Source organism: Hyposmocoma kahamanoa, unplaced genomic scaffold (genome assembly GCF_003589595.1).
Source record: "Hyposmocoma kahamanoa isolate Upper Pololo Valley unplaced genomic scaffold, ASM358959v1 65, whole genome shotgun sequence".
Taxonomy (NCBI): Eukaryota; Metazoa; Arthropoda; class Insecta; order Lepidoptera; family Cosmopterigidae; genus Hyposmocoma; species Hyposmocoma kahamanoa.
In genome coordinates, this window is record NW_020653853.1 from 17,917,674 (window position 1) to 17,943,314 (window position 25,641).

At 36.3% G+C, this 25,641-nt stretch overlaps 1 protein-coding gene across 1 annotated transcript in view; it reads right to left on the reverse strand.

The window, feature by feature from the left end:
- LOC113231220 (estradiol 17-beta-dehydrogenase 11-like) overlaps window positions 1–25,641 on the reverse strand; it is a 114,218-nt gene that overhangs the window by 10,236 nt on the left and 78,341 nt on the right. Inside the window, exons 3-6 of the mRNA XM_026465428.1 lie at window positions 5,522–5,646; window positions 4,933–5,043; window positions 3,986–4,233; window positions 3,262–3,378 (exon numbers count right to left, since the gene is read on the reverse strand). Coding sequence (XP_026321213.1) covers window positions 3,262–3,378; window positions 3,986–4,233; window positions 4,933–5,043; window positions 5,522–5,646 — 601 coding nt within the window. The remainder of the gene's footprint in view (window positions 1–3,261; window positions 3,379–3,985; window positions 4,234–4,932; window positions 5,044–5,521; window positions 5,647–25,641) is intronic.

Consider the following 25,641-nt stretch of genomic DNA (forward strand, 5'->3'; position numbering starts at 1 on the left):
GTCTGCGAGCATGTCACGGATAAACCTACACATTCCAAGGAGTATGACAAACCGCAGGTCCTTGCAAAAGAAGTCCATTGAAGGCCATTGAATTTAAAAAAACACCCTAATTTCAACAGGCAAGATGGTTTCTCCGTACCACCAGTTTGGGATCCAGTATTTCCTCTGATGAAAAATCCCAAACAGACATAAAACTGCAGTACTAATTAATATGTTTTAATTTATTCTAATTTCTATTAATAATAAATTCAACTTAACAAAAAATCATTGAATAAAATAATTAATAAAACGTAATATAGCGTAAATTGGAATGTTTCTTTGTAAAATTGAAAATAAGGTATTTAATTAATAACTTTTGTAACTATAGTGAAAAAATAGGGTGGTTTGCATTAATATTAGACATAACTGGTTGTTGACTGTACCACCTCAGTCAACCGTGACCATGGGACCTGGAAAGGGCCCGAAATGTTGGTTGATTGTTTGAAAAATCAAACATACGCGATTTGAATCCTGAAAAATAGTTTCATTTTCTATAAATAAAACTGAAACTAAATAAGATATTAAATACCGATTGGAGGGTGTTATTGATCTCGTTTCAAAGATCCCAGATATCAATTGCGCTAAATAAATAAGGAGGGCAGCCCAATATCTTCGTACATTACTTTTGATTATAGTGACTCTCCTTACCGACCCTTAGGGTATACGAGAAGGGCAATGTAACCTGTGCGCGCACAGGAATCTTATAAGTTCAGGTTCTGACCCCAGATCAACTATTCTTATGAAAAAGTATTTGAACAAGAACTTACTTGAATACTGTGAAAGTAAGAACAAAGAAGGCAATAACGCAATAGTACCTAATCATTAGAAAGTAGTAACATTTACAATTCTGACATTTAGGCAAAATTTTACATTTTTTTGACAATCTATCGACAAAGCTGTCGACAACAACTACATGACTATATAAAATTTTATGAAAACTGGCAACCCTGCAAATGTAATTTTACTCCGTCTTCAAAAAAGCCAGACCATGGGTACGAATTTATTCAATTTGCTTCGATCGTTCACTACTGTGACATGAAATTGGGATAATGTTGTTATTTTTATCGTGAGTAACTACAGCCTCAGGCGAAACTCTTACGCCAACAGAGGCCTTAACCTTGCCGAATGCGTATCCATCCACTTCAATCTTATTTCACAAACCGCGATGCCTATGTATAATGGCTAAAAATAAGTGATTGCTACTTTCACAGTCCTCATTTTTATCTATTGTCCATTTCATATGATGTATTAGGAACCGGTTCGTTTTGCTTCAGACATATTGATAGATGGCAATGGATTTTTAATCTAATAGATAATTAAAGCTTTCTTTTATGACCTTTCGTGGAATACTACTGTTGACCACATGACTGTTTAAAAACTAAGAATAGTAAATTGACCCTCTTACCGTATCGGCTTTGTGTCGTAAGACTTCAACTTTTTTATATACATTTTATACAAGAATGCATTGACTTACAAATAAATGGACGACGGGTCTAATACAAAAACCACGAAAAAAATGTCCCAAGTAAACCTATTTAAACGTAGTGACATGTAAAGGAATATGAAAAAGCTAAAACGTTGAATTTAAATTGTAATGTCATCGCAGTACTGTCTAATTTTGCTTGCTTCGCTGTCAGTCGAACAAACGAAGACTAAAGCGTGAATGACGCTCTGTATATGATTTTAGCGCCCTATAAGTTCGGACACTTTTTAGCGCGGACCCGACGTCCATATAATTGTAAGTCAATGCATGAATGTATTGGATTGTTGATCTACAATTTTTCGGGTCATTTTAAAATTCTCCTTTCGGAAATAAACCTTTTAGAATACAGCTTTGAGCGCCGTTTGATGGTCTCTTCGTTATCAAAGCCGTGTCCGTTCAAAGAATTTTTAACCGACTTTAAAAACTTTTCTTTTGTATGTATGTTACGCAATAACTCAGGTATTTGTGAACCGATTGTGATAATTCTTTTTTGTTGGAAAGAGGGTACCTCAGTAATGGTCCTATTTAAAGTTGAAGAAAATATTCCACCTCTGAGGGTGGCAGACCAGGAGATGAATCCGGTCTCGCGCACTTTCCGGTAACCGATTTCAATAAAACTTGGTAAATAGATGTAATTCCACGAACTTATTTTATGACTATAAAATTGTACAACAATCTACCAATTAACATTAGAGACATAGTAAAAGACACTGACTTTGATAAAACATTGAAAAAGCTGTTAATTAAAAAATGCTATTACAATATAAATGAATATTTCTGTGATAAATATTTGGAGGAATAATAATAATAATACGACATTGCTGGAATTTATTTAAAATTATATTATGAAATTGCCTTTGACATTTATTTAATAATATTAAGACTATTTTTATTTTGTAAATACTTTTCATCCCATAAATATGATAATTTGTTAGTATAATTTATAAATGCCCCTCTGTAATTCGCCATGCCCTTACAGGGCGTCACATGATCCTATACAATGACATAACACCTTAAATTGTATTTAAAAATGTACTGTAACTGTGACATGCAAATAAATTATTTGATTTGATTTGATTTGAACTTTTGAGGTCGGTTTTTTAGTACTCTGTACTGAGTTTATGTATATTTGTAGATGACACATACCAACCTAACTGCAATATGTTTTGACGGTTTAGTAAAGGTGTGTGGTTTGGCATTATCATTGTGAAGTATGTTTTTCATACATTATAAACTTATAACCTTCCCGCTCATTCTTGAAATGTGCGCTAAAATATTATTGTAAATTATTATTATTTTATATTATTTTAAAATAAATATATACATAATATATGTATAACAACAAATAAATGTAAAAATAGTAATATAAAATCCATGTTAATCAATTACGTTCAAGTCTAAAATGTACTTTAATTTTAATTCTAATATCGAGTATATCGCGTATATTTGTTTTTTCAAACAAACCGACGTTTCGGGCACTTTACAGGTCCCATGGTCACGGTTGACTGAGGTGGTACAGTCTTCAACCAGTTATGTCTAATATTGATGCAAACCACCCTATTTTTTCACTATAATTACAAGCAGACAAGGAAAATATCGTCTCGAAACCTGCATGTCGAAGGTTTATTTATAATCCTTGAAAAACGAGTCAAGTTTGGTGGATTATAGCCTAAACACTCTTATAGACGTCCTAAAGAAGTCCTAACGCTAGTGATAGTGATGTCAGTTTGGTGGCTTACCATTTGAAAGGCAGCAGCGTGAGAAAGTAGCCGGGGATGACCGCGATGGGCTCGTTGGTGCGGATGGCTTTAACCACGCGGTCCGCTACTTCGTTCGAGTTGAGGTGTGGCACGAACCTATAATATCGTACATTATTTCGTTAAACTTTTTAACACATAATAAGAGATACATTCTTCTATTGACACGGTTACAAAATATAAACAATTATTGAATATAAAAGCAAAATAAATGACTCTCTTCTTCCTTCACGTGACATCTTCTAATGAAGGCGGAGATCATGATGGCAATCTGAACTTTGAACACTGCAGCTCTGAATAATGATCGGGTTCTACAATTGAACCACTGGCGCAAATTTCTGAGCCAGGATATTTTCCTTCTTCCTACACCTTTCTTTCCTTGTATTTTGCCTTGGATTATTAATTTTAATAGGTCGAACTTTGGGTTTCTCAGTATATGACCCAGATACTCCAGTTTCCTTCATATAAATGACTACGTCTTTAATTTAAAGTCAAAGAACTTCAACTTCAGTACACAAATATAGTACAGAAGCTATTAAACAGAGCATACACAACAAATGACTCCAACAAACATTTTTGAATTGATATAAAATAGTAAACGCTTTGGAGGTCAACATTTAAAAAAATATTTTATCTTTAACAAGTGACTTGGGAATGATCACACTAGATAACAACTTTAAAGTATTAACATTTCAAAAATACTTGCCTCGACTCCACCTGGCCAAACATGCCCGTCGACCGAATAAAATACGGGCAGATAAGAGAAGTATTAACACCCCTAACGCCTCGCACTTCGAGCTCGATCTTTAGCGCTTCGTCGAAGCCGCAGGCGGCTGATTTAGAAGCGCAATAATCAACCAATTTGGCCACGCCCACTTGCCCAGCCAACGACGCTATGGTCACTATGTGGCCGTCGTTATGGTCGATCATTGATGGTAGGAAGGCTTTCACAGTCTGTAGAAGTAGAAGGTTTAATATTTAGACTTTTTATGGCATTTTGTCTTAAATTTCGTTGTTTATTATGCTAGACTTCGGACGCCACCGGACAAGAACGCGAGTAGAAGGCCAGTATAATAATTTAAGTAGCGGTGCTGAAAGCACGAAGGTGGGTATGGATATCCGCTCAGAACGCTACTATAATCTTACGCCTTACGAAGGGACCACGAAGTTTGAAATCTAAAAATGCATTTAACAAAACTGTATTTTAAGATATTTTTAACAGTTTGAACGTTCATCATGTTGTTTAATTTATATACTAAAACTAATCCACTGATAAGGCACTAAAGCTTAGTTCATTTCATAAGTGCAAAAAACATGAGAACACACGGTAGAATATTACAAAAAATAATAATAATCTACACAAATACAATTAAAATACCTTTGAATTGAGAAAAATTATAGAAGTAATATTTTGCAACTTATGGTACAAAAAATATTAATATTGGTTAAACCACAACGCGGTAATAAACCTGACAAACTGCTAAGTAACATGTTTTAAATAACATGAGATTTTTTTGTTGATTTACGCAAGTGGCAAAAAAATGCTGTTTGTGTTTGTAAAATATAAGATCAACTTAATCTTTTTTTGAGTCCTTCGGTGGTTGTCTTTTTGCAACTCCTTAACACAGCTATCTTCGTATAATTTTAACTTACCCAAAAGTGCGAAAGTACATTAACGTCGAATGTTCGCTGGATGAGGTGGTCGGGCGTGTCCAGTAGGTATTGGCCAGACACCACGCCTGCGTTGTTCACTAGAATTGTCACCTGGAACGGACGATAGGTACGCCATGTTGAGGATAGTATTTTTCTTATGATACCAAGTGAGGGTACGAACAAGTCGTGCGCCTGCTGGTAAGTGACATACCTGACGTTCACGGTTGCAGTGCCACTCAGAACTTTAAATCGCAAAGATCTGAGGGGCAGTGCCACTTGGCCGTCACCCTGAGACATAAGTTGACAAGACTCATGTGCCTATAATTTCACCAGTTTCCTTACCCTTTAAAACCGGAACGCAGTAATGCTCACTTTATTGGTTAATGGCAGAAATAGATAAGGTGGCAGTTCCTGGAGGAACTCTTTCACAAGGAGATCCGCTGCTACTCTAGCATTAGGTGAATAAGCACATTAAGAATCTGTTGGAAGTCAAGAAGTGAGTGTTGGAATTCATTAGGGGATTTCGAAAGGATTTATTAACCGATCTAACCGCGTAAATACATTACGTCAAGTATGTTAGTTAACTTACCCTGCCTACTTCCTCGTTAACCTTCTTGGCGACACGATAGATGTCTTCCCGATTTGTAAGGTCCACAACGTACCCATGGCACTGGCCTCCGATCCCCTTTACCAGCTTCACTGCGTCGTCGAGTCCTGGAACAAGTCGAATAACAATTTTAATTCTCATTGTAATATTTATTTATTGAACAACATGATGTTTTAACACAAACAAAAATTCCTTAGATCTGATTGGAGTCCAACTAGTGTTGTCAATGTCTTAGTCAGTAATTAACTGAGTTGCATATCGAGTCAGTAGATACTAAGATTTCCTCTATGTATTCGATTCTTGTGCTGGGTTTAAACGGCTGTTTTACTTCCTATTCTCATACCTATTATTATTATATTATGGTATTGAAGAAGGGAAACAACCCGTCCATTAGAAACTTGAAAACACTGCATTCTTACGTTATTGATATACCACCCTTTCGCACAAAGTGTTTGCTTCGAGATTGTAGATAAGCGTTTGTTTATTTAAATTTAAAAAACGGACGGTTTTCTAAAGGTTGTGAACCTTATTCAATAAGCAGAGTTTACCACAATATCCTACAAAGTCGAAGTCAAAGTCCAAGAATCATTTATTCCATAGGTACAATAAATTTTCACCTGAAAACGCCACTCTAGGGATTGCTCTTTTCACATAAACTTACAATGTTGTGGAATACACTTTGAATCAAATTTGTGTGGAATCTAGAGCCATGTTTTAAACTTAGGAAATGATTGTAAAAACGTATACATTTCCCCGTAAAAGAGTCGTTTACCTTGGTTAAATGAAATCGTGATACCATGAGTTTGGACTTAGCTCTAAGATTAATATTATGGATGTGTTGTTTCTCATTGAAGTTATGTATAATTTTACGGGCATATAAAATATTTCAGTAAATGTATTGTGATGCCACAGACATGATACCAGTCTCCTTCACTTCACCGTTCACAAATGAGCATAACTTAGAAATTAATATCATGTATACATGCCGTCACTGGGATTCGAAGGGGTACTCGAAAGGAGCCTCCCCGTACGACGTACCTTTACGTCAGGCGTACCATGACCTACAATAGGCGAGTACCTCACGCCTATTGGCAATTTCTTTCACCACGATAGCAAGTATTATATTGTATGCCGTCGATATGATAAGAAGACATCTTTTTCTTCGTCTACCCATCGAGAAAAGCCAAAATACATACACCTCTTTTAATGTACACGTCCTTTACACCTCATCTAGTAGATAAAATATTTACTTATGCTTTCACGAAACCATCCGTTAAATTATCTTTCAAATCCGTAATGACACTTACGGCAAAACATTTATGAGCATCAAGTGCACTTGAACAATGTAACGGAATTTGGCATGTGGGTGGACGTAGCAGTCAATGTCAATCACGTCTGGTTTTACTGATTTGCAGATTTTAATACAATTTGCGTTGCAAGCTCGAGAATAGAGAGTAAAAAAGTAGTAAATAAATTAAATTATTTGTAAGTATAAATAACGTAGATGCATTTTTTTATATAACATTCAGTGCCGGGACGAATAAGTCGTGCGCCTGGTGGTAAGCTACACGTCTGTCCATAATAGTTGCAGTGTCACTCAGAGCTTTAAATCGCAAACATCTGAGAGGCACTGTCACTGCGTCCGTCAGCCTGAGTCATAAGTTGATAAGATACATGTGCCTGTAATTTCGCCAGCACCCTTACCCTTCAGAATTGGAACAGAGTAATGCTGGCAGTATTACTCTGAACGAACTCTTTCACAAGGAGCTGTACTGCTTCTAAAGGCAAGCAGCAAATGTTAAGCTGCCTGTATATGTGGATGTAATATAGTGCTCTCATTAAGTCATCATCCTTGACGACCTTGGTGACCCTATTGTTTGCACGAGATGAGAATGTCCGAGACCAATTTGTGAATAAAATTTTTGTAAATTTTGTTTGTAAATTGTAAATAGAAAAGAAGACGAGTTAACCTAGCTGCACACCCATATCACGAAGTAAAAATTTTCAGACCATAACATCTTAATATGAATTATACGTAAAGTGTAACATTTCTACAAACTATCGATTATTTACTAAAACTCTAATTACATTTATGATTGCTAAATCAAATTGAAAGATTGCTAAATTCAAGGCTTATAGAGTCAGTTTACTATCTGTAATAGCACGAACAGGGCCTCTCCGTAATAATGTGCCCCTTGTACAGAGGACACGAATAGTATAGTAATAGCGCACCCGGGGCGACAATTGGCGGATACCTTACGCCGATTGGCAAATTTTTTCACCACAATGGCAAACATGTTTCATGCACAGTCCATCATTGAAGCTACTAGAGGCATGATCAGCGTGGTTAAGTTCGTTCTGGGCCGCTATATAATAGTGTATATGTATGCCATTGATACGATAAAAAAAGAAGAATATCTAATTAAAAATCCGATTATACAGATCATGAGCCATATTCCTTAATAAGGTTTTCACCAAAAGTTTCAAGAACTGTGTTATTTAACAAGCTTATCATTAATGAATAAATAAATGGATTAGAAAGAAATTTCGCGCGTCACATCCTCCTCGCAGTCGGGCAACGCGAATGTGTGTCAATGCTGCGCGAGCAGTGTTCCGTGACGCGCAGTGATGGCGCGAGCGTGCAGGCGCGGGAAGTGTTTCCGCGTAGATTCGCTGTCGCAAGCGTAGACACCTTGCGCATTGCGTGCGCGCAAAGATCTTTATTCATCGCATGACGCAACTTCATTTCTAATCTTATTTTATTAGGCACAATTTAGATCACAATAAATCTTAACCACAGTACCTGTCTATTCTGTGCCTACGCGATTGCATAGTGAAGGTGAATTCAAGGTCAATCAATATAAATGGCTTGGCACAGACCTTACGACTTAAAGCGGAGATGAAGCTCGATCTATATGTTCGTCTTTCAGTCCCTGATATAATATATGATATATGTATAGTTATTAGGACAAAAATTAGATAATTAATTATATTTGTGCATGATCGACAACTGTCACTACGGATTTTTTTTAATCCCTTTAGTTTTAGAGTTATTCCGCTAAAACGAATTTGGTACTTTTAATGCGCAAAATTCAACATCTCCTGTCGCATGTCATGCGAACCTCAGGCATATATTTGTTTCACAAATTTGGGCGGAGCCAACGTCAAAACTTTTTTGGCATGAGAGCTCTTAAGAGTCGACACAACCTCAAATGGCTTTGGTTGATTCCGCATAATAGTGAAACTGTTGAATCAATCACTTTGAAAAAAATATACAACTACAACTGCCTCCGTGGCCGAACGGTTACCATGCCGGACGGTCCCAGAGTCGATTCCCGGGCCGGAAGAAATATTTGTAATGCCTACATTTATTTTTGTCGTGAGTTTGGGTGTAATTTGTGGTTATGAATGTGTGTGTCCATGGCACCCACGATACAGGGTTTCCCTAGTGCGGCGCTATGAGTATGTGAGTTATTTATTTATTTCTTTTATGTAAAAATTTAAATAAGCCAGAGCTGACTCAGATTTACCAATTGTTCCTAAATAGATATAAATTGAGGAATATCAATTCTATGAAGAAAAAAACAACTCATTTATACACTGAAAAAAAAACTGACTATTATGAATTGTAGCTGCAATCAAGCTTAATAGGTTCAGATGTTTTGGTCCTTATTGACAAGAGATTAAACTTTGCCTACCCTTACGTGAGACAAGCGTAATAGATATAAGTTCTTTTTATGACACAAAGTGACGACGGGACGAACAAGTAGTGCGCCTGGTGGTAAGCGACACGCAAAGGTCTGAAAGGCCCTGCCACTGCACCCGTCACTCTGTTATGCTATTGTTACTAAAAATAAATAGTACTTATATCAATTATAACGCAAACTCTAAAATATTATCTATTTTTTTGCCTAATTTTATTCATCGAAGATATAATGTTAAAAACTATCTACGAAATCCGATGGATAGTAACTGGTATTTTTAACCGACAAAAAAGGAGGTTTTCAATTCGACCGTACTTTTTGTGTGTATGTTACGCGTTTACTTCGGCATTTGTCGGTCATAATCGGTCCCATTTCAATTTGAAGGAAATATTCCACCTCTAAAGGTAGCCAACTGCATGGGGGATGAATCCGGTTTCGCGCTTTCCTTTGAAGTCGGTTTTTTTTATAAAAAAGTTATAATATTATTTTCTGTTAACAATTTCATTTTAGATGATTAATAAAGTTTAATCATCTTCATTTCAGCCGAACAACGTCCAAAGAACGCCACAACAACGACCGATCTTGGTTCCCGCAACCTCCAACGGGAAAGTTCCCGCAAGATTGCCTGGGGCGGCACCTGTGTGCAGACTTGAAGAGTGACCATCCATTGTTTACATCATAACAACGTTCATGCTCTCGAACTTGAAATCGCGTGCGCCAGATTCGATTCATCGCACACGACACAAGTCGAATCTACTCGATTGCTCAAACGCAACAATCCGGCCCACCTTGACACTTTGCTATAATTTGGTTCTCGGTGAATTTTGTAAGTTATGTTTTATGTATTTGTAGACCCACTGCCCTTGACGTTAGGTGTTTAATGCTAGTTGGATTTGGTGGAGTGCCTATGTATGTGTAACAATAATCATATTCAGACTAATTACACATTTTGAAATGGTTTCGTAATATTTTACAACACACGAACGATTTTAGGCTCTGGCAAAATGTTCTACGTTGCATCTTGGAGATTATTATGCTTGCACGACAGAAATCGGATACCATCATCTATTGTCATCGTAACTATAAGCCTCGTCATATTTAACTCTTTGTTATTATATTATGTAGTCAACAATCGTTTATTCTATTAGTTCTGTGATAATCCTGATCCATCGTCATCCCACCTTCTTCTCTTGTTCCTGGCCACTTATTTTTAAATTTTGAATCGTTCTCGAATTTCCTTTTCCTTCATTATTCTTATGTTTGTTCGATCCGTGCTCACTTCCACAACAATTTTTGAAACGAGAAGATGCGTCATCATTTAATTTATTTTTCAATTCAATTACTATTAAAATTGTTTTGGTTATAATAGGCCCTTTTGGGTTTCTCTTTTATCATCCTATAATAAATCTTGCGGAGGGAACTGTAGTAAATCGCAGCAATCGCTACAGATCTCTTTCGTATATATTTTATAGTCTCTTTAAGTTTTAGTTTTCTTTTTAAATTCTAAATTTAAAAGTGATTGTTTTTGGCGCCTTTTCTTGACTTTTGTTTGCTGTTTTGCTATGAAAGCTATACGTTTTTTTCTAATAAATTAATAAGCTGTAAGTACCTACATTTGCTTTGGTCTTACTCACTCGTTGTTAGCACCCACCCTTTAATCATTGATACAGTCCTCTACACGAGCCTTCTACATTCTCATTTCTCTAAGGCTAGGCTACAGTTCTATACCTATACATCTTTTTTTTATTTCTGACAACAAACTGTCATACATGAAAAAGTAATTATTTACATATATTTCTCTTAAAAATAGACATATAGTGCTTACAGTTTATTAACAATTATAACGGGTAAGACGACATTATTTGTAATGATAACAGTCTTGTTTTATATGTTACTTATCAGAATTTTACAAAACGGAGTTTATCAAACGACATTGGTTATTAAATGCCATTTACAATTTGTAAAGCCAGTTTTTTAAATTTACTAAGGGTTGTATTCCAGAACTGTACTCAATGCTCAAGTCAGGATTTGAGCAGACTTGAGTACGATTTCAAGCACTGGAAATACGACCCTAATGGCAAGGACTTGAGTATGATTTCTAGTGCTTTGAATCATACTCAAGTCCTGACTTGAGCATTGAGTAGAGTTCTAGAATACGACCCTACGAGTAGTGTCAAAAAGAACAATATTAGAAAGATTGTTATTGTACACGTTGTTGGAAATGTAAATTAAGGAAATGCGTGTGTATAATTTAGTAATTGGTGGGGGGACAAATAGGAGAAGTTCGCGAGAAGACCGCACAGGAAGACGTACACCAGCCACGAATTGTAACGTGTCTAGAAGCGCAGAAGAATCGATTTGATTATTTAGAATTTCATATAGCAAAACCAAGTCAAACATTTTACGTCTATTTTGAAGAGATAATAAATTATATCAGGTGTTGTAGGGAAGTGTTGTAAGAATTACTTTTACAGCGGTTACACACGGCGACTTAAAGCAGCGATGCAAACGCGGTGCAATAGCGATGCAGTCGCTGATCGTCTACCTTTACACACGCGCGCGATTTTAAGCAGCGATGCAGTAGCCATGCAGTCGCTGATCGTCTACCTTTACACACGCGCGCGATTTTAAGCAGCGACGCAGTAGCCATGCAGTCGCTGATCGTCTACCTTTATACACGCGCGCGATTTTAAGCAGCGATGCAAACGCGATGCATGCGCGCGACTGCATCGATACAAACGCGCGATTGCATCGCTACGCTTGGGATTTGTAGGCGATTGCATCGCGCGTGTCACGAACGCGCGTTCCATGCAACCACTTTTATGTTATGAAATTTATAAATTACCATACAGCAGCAACTTAAACAAACCCTTAATCTTGCACTTGTTAAGTTTATTTATAATATAATAATAATAATATCAGGTGACGGGACGAACAAGTCGTGCGCTAGATGGTAAGCTACACGACTGTCCATAACAATTGCAGTGCCACTCATAGCTTTAAATTGCAAAGATCCGAGGGGCACTGCCACTGCGCCCGTCACCCTGAGACATAAGTTGACAAGTCTCATGTGCCTGTAATTTCACCAGCACCCTCTTGCCCTTCAAAACCGTAACACAGTAATGCTGACATTACTGCTTGGCGACAGAAATCGGTAAGGTGGCAGTACTACCCTGGACGAACTCTTTCACAAGGAGCTCTACTGCTATTAAATTATTTAGTTATTCCTTTGCTTTGTTTCTTGAATAAAGCGTGAAACACACAACGAGCTGGTGCGGGTCGGGCGCGTGTCGGTTCGGGACCGTGGCGGGTCTAATTCCGCGTATTTCAGTGGACGACAACACACTGAGCGTGAGCGCGTACAGAATTAAAATGCATACAGTACACTGAATTAGACCCTCCGCGATCCTGAACAACCCACACCCGCACTCATATGCGTGATTCACGCTTAAATATCAAAAACTTTGTCTCTAATCAAGCTGACCTAGCGACCCAGCGGTTAAACGCTAAATGAGAAGGATTCGGATTGGATTCTCGTGAGAACTGATTTTTTTTTAATTAGTTCTGCTTTGAGTGTTTTGGATAGCGCTTCGGAGTTAATTTCTTTGCTCTGGTACAGGGGAATGGAAGGTTGTCCGACACATTATTACTATGTCTAACTTTCATGAACTTTCCAACTCAGCCGCATAGAGTATTAATTAGCATACAAAATTAGTACACCAAATTACCATAATAGCCTATGTTAGATGGAGACTAGCGCAAAGTTAGTGTTAGTTGTACACTGTACAACAGGTTTTGCTCAGACATATAATAAGGCTTTTTTTATGAAAGTAACATTTTTTAATGATATCAAGTAACCGGACGAATAAGTCGTATGTCTGGTGGTAAGCGACACGACTGTCCCTAACAGTTGCAGTGCCACTCAGAGCTTTAAATCACAAAGATCTGAGGGACATTGCCGGTATGCACCCGAAACCCTGAGACATAAGTTGCCAAGCCATATATATATATATATGGCTTGGCAAATGTATGTAAAGGTAAAACGCGTTATATATATATATATATATATATAACGCGTTTTACCTTTACATGACAAGACTTATTTGCAAATACTACATTTAACCTTCAACCTGAAGCTAAATATACTGCCTTTGGGCATCTATACGGTTAAGTATTACCTCTGCAGTGGTACCTCTAACACAAACCGTTTATTACCTAAAGCGATCTTTAATTCTTATAGCAAGTTATTCGACTGATATGAGCACGCGTCCATGTCTTTCAACTAAAATGTTATTTATACTACATAGTGTTTTTTACCCGACTTCAAAAAAAGGAAGAGGGTCTCAAGTCGACTGCATTTTTTTATGTATGTTACGCGATAACTCCGGCAATTGTGAACCGATTTTGATGATTCTTTTTTTGTTAGCAATAGGGTACCTCAGCAGTGAGGTATATAGGAATTTGAAGAAAATATTCCACCTCTAAGGGTAGCAAACTAGGGGATGAATCCGGTATCGCGTACTTTCCGGTATCCGATTTCAATAAAACTTGGCAAAAATATATGTAATTCCACAAAATTTTGAGGTCGGTTTTTTAGTACTCTGCACTGAGATTATTTTTAATCTTCTTATTTAAGATTTAACATTTTCTTTATACGTTTCTGTGTTATGGTTTTGAAGGGTTAAGGGTGCTGGTGAAATTACAGGCACATGGGACTTGTCAACTTATGTCTCAGGGTGACGGGCGCTACAGTCAGTGTGGTGTGTTGGAAAAAAGTGAGCGACAATTGTAACACCACAAGTAGTCGAGATGATGGTAGTCATCAACAGCGAAAAAGGGTAGACAGATATGTATGTTCTTAAAGCTGTCATCTGCCGCTGGCCAGTCAACCCGTCACCATGGAACGTGTAACCGTTCCGAAATATCGGGAAAGTAAAAAGAAATCATGTCGTGGTAAGAAACTTGTAATTAGTGATAATCGTTTAGTGAATAACCACAAAAGCCTTAAAATTAATAAAAAATAGTACACTAAATATGCTTAATATAAAAAAGTCAGAAAACTGTCAAACGTTTTTTTTCCATTAGGTCAATAATTTCGTCGAGGACCCCACACTGGAGGGACACTGTGCCCAGGAATCTATTTTCTGAATTCGAACTTAAACACCTTGGCATGCTTGGAAAACTTTTGAAGTGGGTCGGGTACTTCCTAAAAAACGGAACTTTTAAGGTTGGTAACAAGTTTTCTGACTAAATATCTCTTAATAGTGGTGTTCCACAAGGATCTGACTTGAAACAGATCTGTTATTTCTGAGTGTGCCACAAGGCTTTATCTTGGGACCTATTCTATTCTATCTTTATTCATTACAATAGGTCAAAGAGAGTTAGAAATTTTCCGGCCATTATCCGGTAAGTAGTGATGTTTCACAGGGCTCCACCTTGGGACCGCACTACTAACCTTTTTAAGTAATAAAGTTAAAAAATCAAAATTTTGTCATTAAATTTATTATTTTATTAAATCGTACAAACAAAAATGGCAATCCCTAAATCAACAGTACCATTATACAAAAGACAAGAACCCAATGTTACAAGGACTAAGGAATAGCTTCTATTCTTAAGCGTATTATACGTGTATTGTAAGATCAACTGCAAAATTAAAATGTCAATGAAATGGCTTGCAATATAAGTACTTCTAATTACAACTACAGTATTCATGTGTATACGTCATCACAAATTTTCAGTGTTTGGTATAATATATTTCATATTATACCAAACTTTAACTTCCGTAAAGAACAAGTCGCGGCCTCATCGGTATACGATACAATCAGGAAGTTAAAATCAATATGAATAAAACAATACCTATTAAAATTATACAGTTAAATACGGCAGTCTGATTACTGCATAAATTGAATTAATATTTTAATAATAAAGTATGATGGTTATTTATTTAAGTAGAATGAGTTTAGGCTTCGAAAATATCTTGTAATACAACTGCAATGCACACGCATCTGCAGCTAACCGCTTGTGTCTACAAATCTTAATAATAATAACAACGTTGGAATAGAACATGACCAGAAGATGTTACGTTTAGTTTTATTGTAGTGGGTTTTACCCACCTTAAACTTTTTATTAGTTTTGAATCATTGACTTACAAATAAATGGACGACGGGTCTAATACAAAAACCACGAAAAAAAATGTCCCAAGTCAACCTATTTAAACGTAGTGACATGTCAAGGAATATGAAAAAGCTAAAACGTTGAATTTAAATTGTAATGTCATCGCAGTACTGTCTAATTTTGCTTGCTTCGCTGTCAGTCGAACAAACGAAGACTAGAGCGTGAATGACGCTCTATATACGATTTTAACGCCCTATAAGTTCGGACACTTTTTAGCGCGCACCCGACGTCCATATAATTGTAAGTCAATGTTTTGAATAGACATTTTCGCCGTGTGTGTTGCACTTAGAGGATGAAAAGGGTTGCACGATGATTGACGATTGGCGGTAGATAATAAAACACAACCAGCGTTCATGAAGTCCGATAAAGAAATCTTTATTTTGTCAAAAACTATCTTAAAGGTTACATACAGCGGCAGCATTGCCAATGTAATAAAAATAACGTATTTTTGACATCATTGGCGCAATTAAAAGTTCTATGGCGAAATAGTCAATTTTAAGGGCGCCCTGATTGGTCGCCGCGCTAATTGGGCTCTCGGTTGACTCCTTCTTGGCGTAAGCTCGCGCTACAACTTTCAATTAACAGTTCAACCGAAATACATAAAAAATTATCTTAAATGTAATATAAGATTATTTTGTTAATCTTATTTCTACTTGCCACGAGACATAATTGAAAAACGTAATACAAAAGCAATTATAAGTAAAAATAAATGTCAGATACAAGGTAACGTATAAGGCTTAAGACTTGATAGAAAAAAAATAAGAAAAATTTTAATCCCTTATTTTATTTTCATTATCTAATGAAGTAATGAGGCAAATAGGTCGTCATTTAGACAGTGATAATAGAAATTTTGCATAAGTAATACAAATTTAGTACAATGGAAATTATTGAGTACAATAAAAATAATAATGTCTGGCGACTATCAAATTAATTATCTGGCCTTCAGCTACGAAACTGCCTGTACTATGAGTACCAGAACAACGAAATGAACTCCGAAGTACTACCCAGAACACACAGACTGGGACTAATTTGGAAAAAAATATTAGACGTCCTCATACCCGAAGTGTCATAAAAACTTCTATGAAGCCTCAACCTTTCTAGTATATTCTATACTGTTGAAAATGAGTAAGAATTATCTTAATAGATCATAGAACGAATGTATGTATGTACCATAATAAACAGTAGGTCAATGTGTACCAGTTTCAGCACTCGGTCAAGAATACAAACAATTAGTTGCATGAGAACGTTTGGTTTGTTTTCTACTCTACTCCTACTAAGTATTTTAACTCTGAAGGCTCAATTCATATTCCGGCAGAATGGAATGGAAGCGAATTTTTGTTAACGTAATTCTACATAGCAAAATGAACATTATGTCAATTATGTACAAACTTGATACGAACCAAAAAATAAGTCGCGCATTTTGAGGCGAATTCTCGCGCATGCTCGGAAATGCGAGAATTTCCGCAGTTGCCTGGGCGACACCTTTCGAATACGCGGTAAGTGACGCGAAGGCACACGCGGTGTAACGTCAAACGGTATAATAGTCGCGAGAATGCTCGCGAAATGATAATGTCAGTTGTTATGAGCGCGGCATAGTCAGAGAAAAGGGTATTCATTTTCCTGAACAAAATTTCAAATTAAATGTTACATTTCATGGTCTTCCTTTTCTTTAAGATGCTATGATATTTAGAAGAAAACAATCCTTGTGATTGAGTCTTTCGATAAGTATAGTAAAATTACAGGTGTATTTTTTTCACATTTGGTGGGTTCGATTCCCGGTTCAGACAGGGGATTATTTAAAAATCTTTGAATGAGGTACGATTTTCTTTTTAAATAAAAATGAAGTCTTCTTTCTGTCAAATTTTCTGTCTACGGTATTTAATGTTCTTTCTAACTTTCCCTCCGTATGGCATAGGCATGGGACACCCTACTATACTACCTAACAAATTATTTGAATGAATAGTAATAATCAATGTAGGATGTGGCGTCCACTGAAATAATCCCAATAATCTTGTCCGCAAACGGGTCAATTCCAGTCAGCCTCGCCAACAACTTGAGACGATTGGATTTCTGTGGCCTGTCGCTTCTAGCACAAATGAAGAAAGCGGTCCTGCTATATACGGAACGTATTGTTCGCCGGTTCTTGAACCTGAATCCCTGACCCCGGCCAACTGTCTATCTCCCGTTTAAAAATTCTAAATTGATTTTATAGCTAGAGGCTATCTATTTATGGCTAGAGGCGAGACTAGAGTCTAAAAATTTATATCCACAATAATAATAAAAAGAAAGTATAGGAAGTTTTTTTTATGATACCAAAAGACGGGACGAACAAGCGTGCTCCTGATGGTAAGCGACACGCCTGTCCATAACAGTTGCAGTACCACTCAGAGCTTGAAAACACAAGGATCTGAGGGGCACTGCCACTGCGCCCGGCACCCTGAGATATAAGTTGACAAGTCCCATGTGCCTGCAATTTCACCAGCACCATTACCCTTCCAAACTGGAACGCAGTATTGCTCACATTACTGTTTGGGGGCAGAAATAGGTAAGGCGGCAGTACTTTCCTGGATGAACACTTTCGTAAGCAGCTCTACTGCTAAAATAGATCTCTGGATAATATATCTAATAAATCTCTGGCACATAAAAAAACTTGCATATTAAGTAGTATTTACGTTTTTAAACCAAAACCACACAATAAAACAGTAGGTCGCGGTGTCTCAGTAGAAGAAGAACAATTGATGGATTGGCGTGTTAGTGATTTCAATGCCAGGGGCGGTCAATGGGCTCATTTCTCCATTGTTAACGACCAGTTCTTTGGGTACTGGTTATAAGTGAATTAGTATTCTTTGAAAGCGTTGTATCATGTTGTGAAAATTGAGAATTAACTTTGCCAATGAATACAGTCAGATTTAAAGTTATTGCACTATGAGGACCAAAAGCTTTTTAAATATTTTATGTAAGAGTCTATGCTACCTTAGTACGAATTTAAATTTTTCCCGTACTGAATCGGTTCTACTGCGCGGGCGCCGCATGGACAATGGCTTTATTTCAGAATTTAAAAAAAAAATGTATATCGTACACTATACGTGTCGTATTTAGTTGTTATAAAAAATCTTTGGTGTATGTAATAAAGTACCTATTGAATACAACAGATTTCTTGTAAAATTTCGAGGTATATTTGTGTTTTTTTTTTCTATGGTGAAAATTTTTAAGAATCGAGTATTCACACCTTTTTTTGATTCAACACTTTCACTGTTATGCAGAATCAACCAAAGCCATTTGAGGTTGTATTGAATCTTAATTACTATTTTAGCGTGCGTTTCCTGACACTGTGCTCCCCTAACATCGTGCGCCCCTATGATAAATCCAGCTTTGCCATTTAACGTCACTATTTGTAATTTTAAACGAGTTAATTAAAAAGAAAGAAAGAAAGAAAGAAAATATATTTATTTGGTCCACATTACTTTGACAATAACTACTTTACAACTATAAAAATAAGGAACCAAAAATGTCACCACTCAGCATGTGCCAGTTTGCTCACGGAGAAACTGACCGGCGCTGATATTCTGTGGCCACCACAACAGAAAGGACACCACTACAACGAACATACACTTTAACAACAGTTAACCACATGGTTCAAAAATACGTTCTAATGCCTATGAAACTCATACATAAATATATGTTTTTTTCCTTAATTAAGCAAGTTACACTTGAAATCATTACATTGTTTAAGTATCTACCTAATTCTGCCGCCAAACAGTAATGTGAGCATTAATATGTTCCGGTTTTGAAAGGTACACTCAGAGTGACTGTCTGTGTGGCACAGCAACTGCTGTGGACAGGCATGTCGCTTAACACCAGGCGAATGACTTGGTCGTCCTGTCACTTGATATCATAAAAAAAACTACTCATTCGTAAGGCAGATTCTCCTGAGACAAATTTGTACACATTTATCATTCACAGCACCTATTCGTTTAAAATGTCATAGTTTGAGACAACCTGTAGCTAAATATACTAATAAATAAATAAAAAATAAAAATAAATAAAATAATAGCTGTAAATAATCCATAATATAACATTTTTGTTTCACTATAGTTGTTGCGAATCACAGGCAATCGCTACAAATCTTTTTTAAACATATATTTTAAAATTGTCTTTTTTTGGTACTGTTTTTCCCATTGTGGAAAAGGCAAGGGCACTAATGTGCCATACAGTCAAGAGTGAGGTTAATTTCTTTCATGAATTCCATCACAAATTTATGTCTTCGATAGTGCTTTTACGAAGCGTTCTTACGAAATGAAATAAATTTGGATAACATTCTTGATTTTTGAGGAGATCTGGTAAAGAACGCGTGATGTTTTCAGGGGTATTGTACTTTAGCAGCTTAGTTTTAAATTGAAATTCTAAATTTTTTCCTTGTTATTGTCATTGTTGTTTGTTTTTCTGTTTGGTTGGTAGCTGTATATTATTTAAAAACAGTTTTAAAGCTCATAAATGGGAAATTTTGAATATCAATCGGAATCTTATTATAAAAGCGTATACACTGCCCCGGAAATGAATTTGTATCTTTGTAAAGAACAGCCAGTCTATACGGTATTCCTCGTGGTAACGTTATGTCTGTCATTATTTTTATAAACATTTAACAAATTTATCACTTTTATTTATATTTACAATAGGTCCTACGTGAGCGAATATAACTTATGCTTTAACATACATTCGAGTGCAATCATATTATGGTAAAATGTTTAAAGTTCATGAGGTTTAAAAAGCAGCAAATTGAGGAAGATCTTTTTTAATGTTTCTTAACGACCGGCGTAAATATTTCAAAAGAGTTGTCTTTACTTCTAAAGGAAACAAATTTATGTAAATAACCTGCCTTGCATTTTAAATTCATTGTCTTGTTTAATCGTTTATTTTTGCCATCTTTATGTACATATTTATTGCAGGTAGACAGGGAAATCCTGGACATTTTTTTAAATGTATAATTCGCTCTGGAGCTTTAATTCCCAAAGTGGTCCAGGTGGACCCTCAGGGGTCCACGGGAGACTCGACGGGGGTCTACAGCCGCAACGCAAATTAGTTAGATCTTCACATTTTTTGTCTAGCTTTGGGAATATGGTAGAAATGTAGCTGCAGGGGGTCCACCGGAACCAGCTAAATTTTGAAAGTGGTCTATGAGAAAAAAGTCTGGGAACCTTGGTCTAGCGGTCGACGATGTGGCATGCACATGTATGTAATGCCTATACAATTTCGCCTGAAACGTCCTAAGTTATAGTACCTCAGGTACGGACTTTGTTCAACCAAAAGGTTGACCAGGAGTCCTAAGATACAGGACTTTCCTAGTTTAAGCTCCTGTCTCTCAAAACGCTTTATAAACACGCTCTGTTCTGATACGCCTTTACGGACCCGGATTTCGCCATGGACTCGAATGGGTTTGTGGTTAGCGATTAGGAATGAACACGTTCGTCTGCCCCAGTAGCATGAGGCCGGGGCGTTCATCCCGCACGCACCTAGCGCGTCTTAATAGCTATCTAGTCGAGGGGCGACCCTTCAAAACCGAAACACAGTAATGCCCACATTACTGCTTGGCGGCAGAAATAGTTTAAGGTGGCAGTACTACCTTGGACGAACTCTGTCAAAACGAGCTCTACTGCTGCTAAAAAGTACATTAAAAACCAATAAAGTCGTAGTCTATACATTAATATTATAATCTCAAACGAAATATTATAATTAATATAATAATCTCAAAAAGAAACACTCTGTTTTGCATAGAAATGTGCGTACTTACGAGGACAAATTTAAAGACGTTGATATCTTCTTTTTGAACCGCAACAAATTTATTAATTCTTAGATTTAACATCCCCACTTTAAAAGGTAATTATTGTTATATAAACAGAGCACAAACACACATACACACACACATACACATACACCTACACACGAGTAGACACACAAATGCGCATACTCTACTATAGTCCATTTGTTTATTATACTATATTGTAAGTCGCTTCATTGAAAAAATATAGTAATTAAAAAACTTGTGTCTAAACCTATTAATACAACGAAATTTAGTTATAATATGTATTTCAATTTGTTGGATTGTTCTTTGATAAACAATATTTTAAGTCTCTTCGAATTAGTTTTTGTGTAACGTAAAACAATGAATTGTAATCTGACAAACTTTGTAATTGGCTATGTAACTAGATTATTCAGAATTGTAAACCAAACTTAAAAGCTGTAAAGTTTGCAAATAAATAAATAAAATAAATTCTAATTCATTGACGTTTAAGCAGACTCACAAGACCGATCATGTCTTGGCTGCAGTGAGAGAATGTAGCAGGATTTGATTTTCCCTATAGACTGTACTTGAAAGACGATTTACACGTTGCTCTTGTTATAACAACCATATGTAAGTTATTTATTAGACAATAAGTTAAAATATACAGTCATGCGGAGGCAAGAATGTCATGCGACGAGCAGAGTGTTAGTATGAATGTGGAGGGATATAAGGGGAGAAGAAAAAATGGATAGATTGTGTGAAAAAGGACATGGATAAGAAAGGTGAGCATGGAAATGACGGCTGATAGGGGAGAGGGAAGAGTCCTTATCCACGCACCTAGCGTGGGATAAGAAGAAGAAGGGATAGGAAGAAGAAGAAGTTAAAATGTACAGGTAAAGTACAATAAAAGCTTAAATACTAGAAACTAAAACCAGGATTCAATAATATGAATAAAATTGGTTCCCGCGGCAATGTGCCCAAGATGTTGACAGCTTTCACCCTTCGTATGGCTATGCTAATGAGTTGAGCACGGCCAGCCCTTGGATTTCGATTAAATTTTGTACAGATGAAGGGCAGCAGGACCCCACGGGCCAAAGGTTTCGATTCCAAAGGCTGTAAATAGGTAGTCGGAGCCGAGGTTTTGGTACTTATTACTCTTTGCATATGGTTAACAAATGGTTATAATGTTCCATATATGTTTTGAAATGAAATCTCGACTTAAACAAAATTAGAATTAGATTTCAAGGGCTACATCAACGCTAAGACATATTATCTGAGTACAGGTCTCCTTTTATAGGAGACAGAAAATACTAATTGAATAACTCATGCGACCACAACGTAGTAAAAAGTAAGAACGATTTATAGAAAACTGTAATTTATGGAATACACTACAATTTGTTGCAATAAGCTGTAATGGGTTAACGCTGAGACTTGCGCGTACGCACAACCACCTACAAACGTTATTTAAACGGTATAAGGTTCAATTTTCAATGTAGAATTTTGACAGTTTATATATGATCGTGAATACGCGTACGACTAATAGCTCTGACGATTGACATGAAATCATAATAACGACGTTTTTGCGGTTACAATGATTAGACTTATAGTTTCAATGAGTTTCTAATGTTGGCTATACAGCAATATCACTAAACCTACTCGATGACAATGATACACATACATCGTATAGGTCGTTGATATATCTCATTTATCTCAACAAACTATTAAATAAATATAAAGAACATTACAAAGAGTTTAGCGTCATTTAATAGTGATTTTTTATCTAAAAAGGTCTGTAGCAAACGTGTGTTTGTGTTTAACAGGAACACACATTCCAGCCTTAAAATTGTTTTCCGAAGCAAATGAATACACGATAAGCTTAAATAAAGGCAATTATGCAGATATGTGAATCAAAAGCGACTTGTAATTAAAATTGGATTTGGCAACGTTTATTTACCTAATATTGACTTGATGTCGATAATATCTCCCTCTAAAATCCCGGTGTGATGAAAAATAAAAGAAATAAATCAATACAGAGTACTAAAAAACCGACCTCAAAAGTTTTTGAAATTACATATATTTGACAAAGTTTTATTGAAATCGGTTACCGGAAAGTGCGCGAAACCGGATTCATTCATTCATTGTGGAACACTTTCTTCAAATTTGAATAGGGCCACTACCGAGGCCCTCTTTCCAATAGAAAAGAATCATCAAAATCAGTTCACAAAAAAAATACAGTCCAATTGAGAACCTCGTTCTTTTTTTGAAACAATCTTTTAGATGAAGTTGTTATCTACTCTGTGTACTAAGTCGTTGAAGTTTAGGAACATATGCTTTGCTTAATTCGATCTTTGGTGATTATAAAAGATTCGTTATAAACCGACCTAGGTCCCGTGCGCCATTTTGTGTTATACGTTACAGTGTTGTTTTGCATTCACTTCCTGTCACTCACTATGCATAATATTTGTATAAACAAAAACTTTGTACAATAGATTCTGCGAACTCGCCACATCCTTGGGTGTTATCCGATTAGCTCTGTCAGATTGTTTCTAAATATTATTTTAAACAAATGATAAATGAGAACAAATTTCTGATTACAAAGACCAACTCTTGGTGTTTCTTACTCATTCTTCTCAGGGGTATCTGTCTTAGTAACAACACTAGGTGTTTAATTCATTTCACGATTTCAAGTGTAATGAAAATAAAATGACATTCACAATTTTCGTCTTTTCTCAGCTTTACACCATAGAAAAAAAATTCAAATCTTGTACCATGTAATGAAAACGGGGTTAATTTTGGTCATTCAAGTCTATTTCTTACTTTTAGACTAAATAACAACGTAAATTCTTATTTTATTCTTAAATTATTGTATTTATGTGCCTGTTCTAACGAATTAGGTTTTGCCTGTAATGTTAGGCAAGCTGTTATGATACAAATAAATAAATAAAAAAAATAAAAAAATATTTATCCTAGATCAACACTCAAAATATAATGTATGTCGGAGCCAGCTATTACTTCAAACGTAATTTATTAGATAAACGATTTACTAGGCTACCTACATTGACTTACAAATAAATGGACGACGGGTCTAATACAAAAACCACGAAAAAAATGTCCCAAGTCAACCTATTCGAAATTTAAATTGTAATGTCATCGTAGTATCGCGCTGTCAGTCGAACAAATGAAGACTAAAGCGGAGTGTCGCGCTCTGTATACGATTTTAGCGCCTTACAAGTGCGGACACTTTTTAGCGCGGACCCGACGCGTCGCGACGTCCATATAATTGTAAGTCAATGGCTACCTACGAATCATTTTAACTACTCTCGATCATGGTTTCTTTGTTTGCAAATGTCACGTCAGTTGGACAGCTCAAACTGCGTACGGTCGGAGAGAGGGGGCGTTTTGTGTAAGTTGCTTGGACAGTGAAGACGTACCGCCCTGCTCTCTGAACTTGCCGCGTGATATTTAGAATCCGTTTTAACCTCATCCATCTCTTATGCTTTCGGACTAATTACTGTGAAAAGTGCATAAAACAACTAATTGTAATCAGTTGAATTGATAACGAAAAGTGAATAAACCGATTACCAAGTAATTCCTGACTAAATCTGCGTTGAGGGTGTTTCCTTCTACGTCTCCCTTTCCGGCCTTAACTCCGACATACTTATAGATACAGGGTTATTTGTAAAATATTAACAACCTGACACGACTATATTACTAGTAACATAAACAACAACTTTTGTTCCATGACTTATTAAAAAACATAATTTGTTTACCAAAAATAAACTTTAATGTACTATGCATATATTTTATTGTACTATCTGACACTTTTTTATCTTGTATTTAGCGGAAAAATACGCCACCCCGCTCCTGCGTTTTGCATCGGATTGGTATTAAGAGCATTTGCACACTACGTCCAATTCGTATCGGCTCCAAATCCGAGAAATGACGGTCCGAAATGTCACAGGTGTCCGAAGTGCCTTTTGATCTCTCGGTGTCCGATCGTACCGGACTTAGTGCACAAGCGACATACGAAGTGGATCCGAGTTTTCTAGATTTGTATATAGTCTCAGATTAGGAACGAATAAGAATTGGATGTTTAGGAGCAATCTATTAAAATACTAACATTTTTTACGAAAGTAAAGTTTGATAAATTATTAACAGTCATGGAACAAAATTTTTTTTAATTTTTTTTTATTAAAATTTGTTGTTTATGATGTTAGTTTTTGCAATATAGACCTGCGTGTGCCAGTGTTTTACACATAATCCTGTATAATGTCTAATTTTAAAAAGCAACTCTGAGGGTCGTATTCCAGAACTCTATTCAATACTCAAGTCAGGACTTGAGTATTGCAGTGAGCACTGAAAATCATACTCAAGTCCTTGCCATTAGGGTCGTATTTCCAGTGCTTGAAATCATACTCAAATCTGCTCAAATCCTGACTTGAGCA